General features: G+C 42.8%; 1 protein-coding gene across 1 annotated transcript; it reads right to left on the reverse strand.

Annotated features, from left to right (window-relative positions):
- Window positions 1–1,777: 1,777 nt before the first annotated feature.
- Window positions 1,778–4,326, reverse strand: LOC103510279 (beta-1,3-galactosyltransferase 5-like). The gene is made up of 3 exons (XM_008474934.2): window positions 3,993–4,326; window positions 2,001–3,033; window positions 1,778–1,809 (listed from the first exon to the last, which is right to left on the reverse strand). The coding sequence occupies exons 1-3, from the start codon at window positions 4,324–4,326 to the stop codon at window positions 1,791–1,793; spliced, it is 1,386 nt and encodes a 461-aa protein (XP_008473156.1). The 3' UTR covers window positions 1,778–1,790.
- Window positions 4,327–6,215: the final 1,889 nt, after the last annotated feature.

The raw sequence follows: 6,215 nt of genomic DNA on the forward strand, positions 1-6,215 counted from the left end.
ATTGACTATCAGGTAGACCTGACAGGTACGCCTATCAGGTCTATCTGACAATGGCAGCAATATGAAGTCTCCCAGGCGACCTGTCAGGTCTACCTGATATTAAAATAAAGCCTGATAATGAGACGGCTTTGGACTCATTAATTAAAATTTCAGAAAGTAAATACGTGTATACGTACCTAATACAATACCAACCACCCTACCATAAAACAAATATGCCTCATATAAAATACGGAACAGACATACCTTACGACCCTGAAACGCTCACCAAGCACCAAGTCAATTCTAAGGGCCACGAATAGGTACATGGGACAAAGTATCCACTTAATTATTCAACAGGGGTCGAACAAAATTAGAGGGCTCCCTCAGTCCCGCCTCTAAAAGCCCCTAAAATGAGGGCTTTTATAGGGTAGTTACCTAGTACATATGTAGATACATATACATAATATGAGTAAAGGGACTTTTCAGTCTTAGACTAGAAGTAAAAGTTAAAAAAAAAGAATCTAGGTATATCCTATTCCGTTCATCTATTATCTATTCTATTGTTTATACCTAGTTAGGTATAATTATTATTATTATATTATTACAAGTTAGGTTAGTATGGTAGATTGAAGATTTTTTTTTTTTTTTTGAAGAGGTTTGACAGAGGGAACTGTAACTGCTATGGTCTTATCGTCCCGAAATCGAAGAAAGAAGGGAGACAGGATAGGAGAAAGCCAGCCGTTCCGAGAACGAACATTATCCCATGAGGATAAAATCCGCCCCGGGCGGGAATCGAACCCGCGGCCTAGCACTTACAAGGCAGATGCACTACCAACTAAGCTAACTAGGCTGGCAGATTGAAGATTACTCGGGGTGACATAGGCTACTTAAAATTGTCACATTCCATCCTGAATCCTGATTCAAAATGGCGGCAGTTCAAAAACGTGAAGAAAATGGCCTGTTTTGTTGACAGACCCGTTTTTGTCCTCTTTTCATGAGAAAACGGCTCGACCGATTTTGATGAAATTTTTTTTGGTTGTTAAGAAGAGTACTCGGGGTGACATAGGCTACTTAAAATTATCACATTTCATCCTGATTGAAAATGGCGGCGGTTCAAAGTTATTCCTATTATGCTGCTCTGTGGGACATGTCAGGGAGCGCGTATTATCGCGACCGTGTGTGTGTATGTGTGTGTGCGTGTATGTGGTGGGTGTTTTGTTGACAGACCCGTTTTTGTCCTCTTTTCACGAGAAAACGGCTCGACCGATTTTGATGAATTTTTTTTGGTTGTTAAGAAGAGTACTCGGGGTGACATAGGCTACTTAAAATTATTACATTTCATCCTGATTGAAAATGGCGGCGGTTCAAAGTTATGCCTATTATGCTGCTCTGTGGGACATGTCAGGGAGCGCGTATTATCGCGACCGTGTGTGTGTATGTGTGTGTGCGTGTATGTGGTGGGTGTGTTGTGTGTGTGAGGTGGGATGTGTGTGATGGGTGTGGTGTGTGTGTGTGGTGGATGTGGTGTGTGGTGGTGGGTGTGTGATGGGATGTGTGTGGTGTGTGTGGGGGGGTGTGTTTGTGTGTGTGTGGTGGTCCCGTACAAAGGACGGGTCAACCACTAGTAGTACATAATTAATCGAATTCTTAATTGGGGGCCACCGGTCGTTTTCGTTCATAATCAGTCTCTTGAATCATACATCAACCACTACGAGAGAGAGAGAGAGAGAGAGAGAGAGAGAGAGAGAGAGAGAGAGAGAGAGAGAGAGAGAGAGAGAGAGAAATGCAAATATTAGGGGAACGAAAACAGCTCATGACTCTAGCAAGGATGTATTGACATAGGTTGCTACGTACATATACTTATACTTAAATACATAGTCTTTTTCCCATAGATATGCAAACAGAGTCTTGTGCGGGTCATAGTACTGTAAATCCATCTTGCTGTACAAAATCACCACAGGTTCATCATGACCCGGCCACCAGCTGAACTTGGCGTGTGTCAGGTTCAGCTTGGCAAGGATGTATTGAGATAGGTTGCTATGTACATATACTTATACTTAAATACATAGTCTTTTTCCCATAGATATGCAAACAGAGTCTTGTGCGGGTCATACTGCTGTAAATCCATCTTGCTGTACAAAATCACCACAGGTTCATCATGACCCGGCCACCAGCTGAACTTGGCGTGTGTCAGGTTCAGCTTGGAGAATACAATGCCCGTAATGAATACATCATCCACCCAGAAATACTCCTGATCTGTCTGGAGGTGCTGGTACAGTTTGAACACAACATCAGGCGAGTACAGGAGAGCATTCCCATGACAATGTGGTGGATAGAAGTGATCTCGATATTCTGAGAATGATACACGCCACTTGGAGCGGTAGGTTCGCAGGACAGGTAACTTCTCCCATACAATGGGACACATGAGGAGGTTCCGCGTGCCGTGTGGAGACAGCGTGCGTGTCAACAGCTCGTCCAGCTGAATGACATTCATAAACACATCATCATCTAGCTTGAATACATACTTGACATGGGGACAATTGTAAACCACCCACTTGAACACCATGGTGTGTTTGTACGTAAGATTCCGGTAAGAATCCCAGAACCTGCCTTGTACAATATCATGGTATGTCTCTGACTCAATGTCCAGTCGGGTTTGATTCGAGGGATCTGTCTCTCCAATGAAGAAATAAACGGACACCCGAGTTCCCCATGTATTCCGTATGAGACGTCTCTTATCATAGTTGTAGGGGGCAGAGTGGATCAATACAAGATAGACAGTGTCCAAACAGGGGGGATTAATAAGGAACTCAAAGTTAGTCAGATTGATAAGGCGTGTGCTATCATCAGGAGGAAGAAGATCACTTGAGGATTGCCAGGTGGAATCACTTGAGGTAAGTCCTTGGGAGAGGAGAAGTGCGAATTGATCTTCCTGGTTAGGGGAGTCGGGGGGAATACTAAGGAAATCTATGAGGAGACATAGACAGAGGAATATTCCCACTACAATCAACACAAGTTTCCTTTCATGAACCATGACATTATCTGCTGCTTCTGCTCACTGAAACAAAACCAACAATAGAGTTATAACTTATAACGGAAACATAGATAGAAGAATATTCCCACTACAATCAACACAAGTTTCCTTTTATGAATCATGACATTATCTGCTGCTTCTTCTCACTGAAACAAAACCAACAACAGAGTTATAACATTCATAAGAAAAAAAAGTTTTCTAGAATGGTGTTATTATCCCAAACACAATCAATATTTTAATAGATCAGTTGCGCTTACTTGGGTGATGTTTCAAAGCCATAGAGCGGGAAAAATGAGGACCAACGGAAGTTTTCTTTTTCTTCTACGACTTCTAGATCCCGAGATAAATCGATTAAAAAAATACCGGTGAACTTTGACGTCACGGCATACGCTCCCGTAGGCGATGACGTCACATCAAATGTCCCGAGCAAAGCTCCCTCGCAGGCAACGCATTGATGTATTGGATGCCAACTAGATGAGCCGATCCACGACTTGAAGGACCAACTTAATACCTATCTTAGGAAAATAAATAAAAAACTTGTGTTTGGAAAAAGAACTTAGGAAATCGGAACTTTATTTGTGAAAACTTGGAGGAACAGAGAGCTCTTTCTTGCGTGTTGGTTGAGTGGCTTCTGAGCAATTAATTTGGCTACAATTTGATATCGGTTTTCGGACACATGGCAAGTCGTTGACAGACAACTTGTAAGAGCGGCGCAATATCATACTCCCCCCCATGAGACGACTGTCTCATAACATCCTGGATTACTGGCGTGGCAAAGGACATAACTTGACAGCAGGACGTTTGTAAGTTCCAGACTTTCTTTGAACGAGAGCAACTCTGGAAACACCATCTCTGCCAGGGAAAACTTAAATAACACGTCCCATTGACCACCATGACACAAGAACAGGAACATAGTCAGATTTTATCAAGACCAACATATCAGCACGGAGCTAATTATTTGCATCTTGATATCACTTGCTTCTGGACTGAAGAGAGCTGAGATATTCCAAACTCCATCTCTTCCAAAAAGAGTGCATCATTTGAGTGATATGAGACGACTGTCTCATAACATCCTGGATTACTGGCGTGGCAAAGGACATAACTTGACAGCAGGACGTTTGTAAGTTCCAGCATGAGACGACTGTCTCATAACATCCTGGATTACTGGCGTGGCAAAGGACATAACTTGACAGCAGGACGTTTGTAAGTTCCAGACTTTCTTTGAACGAGAGCAACTCTGGAAACACCATCTCTGCCAGGAAAAACTTAAATAACACGTCCCATTGACCAGCATGACACAGGAACAGGAACATTGTCAGATTTTATCAAGACCAACATATCAGCACGGAGCTGATTATTTGCATCTTGATAACACTTGCTTCCGGACTGAAGAGAGCTGAGATATTCCAAACTCCATCTCTTCCAAAAAGAGTGCATCATTTGAGAGTGATCAGCTTGTAACGAACACCCAAACTTCCACTCTGAAAATCAAAATTATGAGTTAAGGATGCATGGGGTTGCTGAAGCAGAAAATGTGCAGGAGTCAGTAGCATAGGATCACCACATTCGGAACTAATATAACCAAGCGGACGACTGTTGAGAATCGACACGTCCCATTGACCAGCATGACACAAGAACAGGAACATTGTCAGATTTTATCAAGACCAACATATCAGCAGATCAGCACGGAGCTGATTAGGTACCTATTTACATCTTGATATCACTTGCTTCTGGACTGAAGAGAGCTGAGATATTCCAAACTCCATCTCTTCCAAAAAGAGTGCATCATTTGAGTGATCAGCTTGTAACGAACACCCAAACTTCAACTCTGAAAATCAAAATTATGAGTTAAGGATGCATGGGGCTGCTGAAGCAGAAAATGTGCAGGAGTCAGTAGCATAGGATCACCACATTCGGAACTAATATAACCAAGCGGACGACTGTTGAGAATCGCTTCTCTCAGAAAGGAGCGTCGACATCTCTTCGAACGTGAGAACTTGCAAACTATGCAAACCGATTGCTTTGAAAAGATGAATCTTAACCTGGCGAATATTAGATTCCCATAATCCACCATGGTGTAGAGAAGCCGGAGGATTGAAATGGAATTCAATCCTTTGTTTCAGGAGTTCTTCCTTGAAATCCTCACGAAATCGATTCGACGAGACAAATTCATACAACTCGTTGAGTACATTAGCAGAGGCTTGGGATTGGACTTGAAACATAAATTACATTATTTCTGTAGGCGACGCCTTACAATATCGCGGCAACCGAGAATCCAATATTTCATCTCAGAAAGGAGTAGCGTCGACATCTCTTCGAACGTGAGAAATTGCAAACCGATTGCTTTGAAAAGATGAATCTTAACCTGGCGAATATTAGATTCCCATAATCCACCATGGTGTAGAGAAGCCGGAGGATTGAAATGGAATTCAATCCTTTGTTTCAGGAGTTCTTCCTTGAAATCCTCACGAAATCGATTCGACGACACAAATTCATACAACTCCTTGAGTACATTAGCAGAGCCGATGAAATTTGTCCCTTTATCTGAGTAAATATTCTTATTAACAGCGCCTCTTCGAGCAATAAATCGTCTTAATGCAAGCAGGAAAGTAGGAGTCGATAAGTCGGAAGCAAGCTCGAGATGAACAGCCTTTGTGCTAAGACAAACAAATAAACACAAAGTAGGCTTTCTGAGACTTTTTTTTTAAGAGGTTTGACAGAGGGAACTGTAACTGCTATGGTCTTATTGTCCCGAAATCGAAGAGAGAAGGAAGACAGGATAGGAGAAAGCCAGCCGTTCCGAGAACGAATATTATCCCATCAGAATAAAATCCGCCCCGGGCGGGAATCGAACCCGCGGCCTAGCGCTTACGAGGCAGACGCACTACCAACTAAGCTAACTAGGCTGGTTTCTGAGATTTGATACCTCTTCTCTTCGTAATGGTAATATTCAACGGACCAGCGTAATCAACACCAGTATTCATAAAAGCCTTTTCGCCAGCTTAGTTAGCTTAGTTGGTAGTGCGTCTGCCTTGTAAGCGCTAGGCCGCGGGTTCGATTCCCGCCCGGGGCGGATTTTATCCTGATGGGATAATGTTCGTTCTCGGAACGGCTGGCTTTCTCCTATCCTGTCTTCCTCCTCTCTTCGATTTCGGGACGATAAGACCACATAGCAGTTACAGTTCCCTCTGTCAAACTTCTT

Source organism: Diaphorina citri, unplaced genomic scaffold (genome assembly GCF_000475195.1).
Source record: "Diaphorina citri unplaced genomic scaffold, Diaci psyllid genome assembly version 1.1 scaffold26, whole genome shotgun sequence".
Taxonomy (NCBI): domain Eukaryota; kingdom Metazoa; phylum Arthropoda; class Insecta; order Hemiptera; family Psyllidae; genus Diaphorina; species Diaphorina citri.

Bases quoted from the DNA above. Each gene is read 5' to 3' on its own strand.
- LOC103510279 (XM_008474934.2), bottom strand. From the start codon at position 4,326: ATGTTCCTGTTCCTGTGTCATGCTGGTCAATGGGACGTGTTATTTAAG. The intron at 3,034-3,992 runs GCAAGTGATATC...TGTTTCAGTGAG, and splicing joins CAGCTCTCTTCAGTCCAGAA to CAGAAGCAGCAGATAATGTC.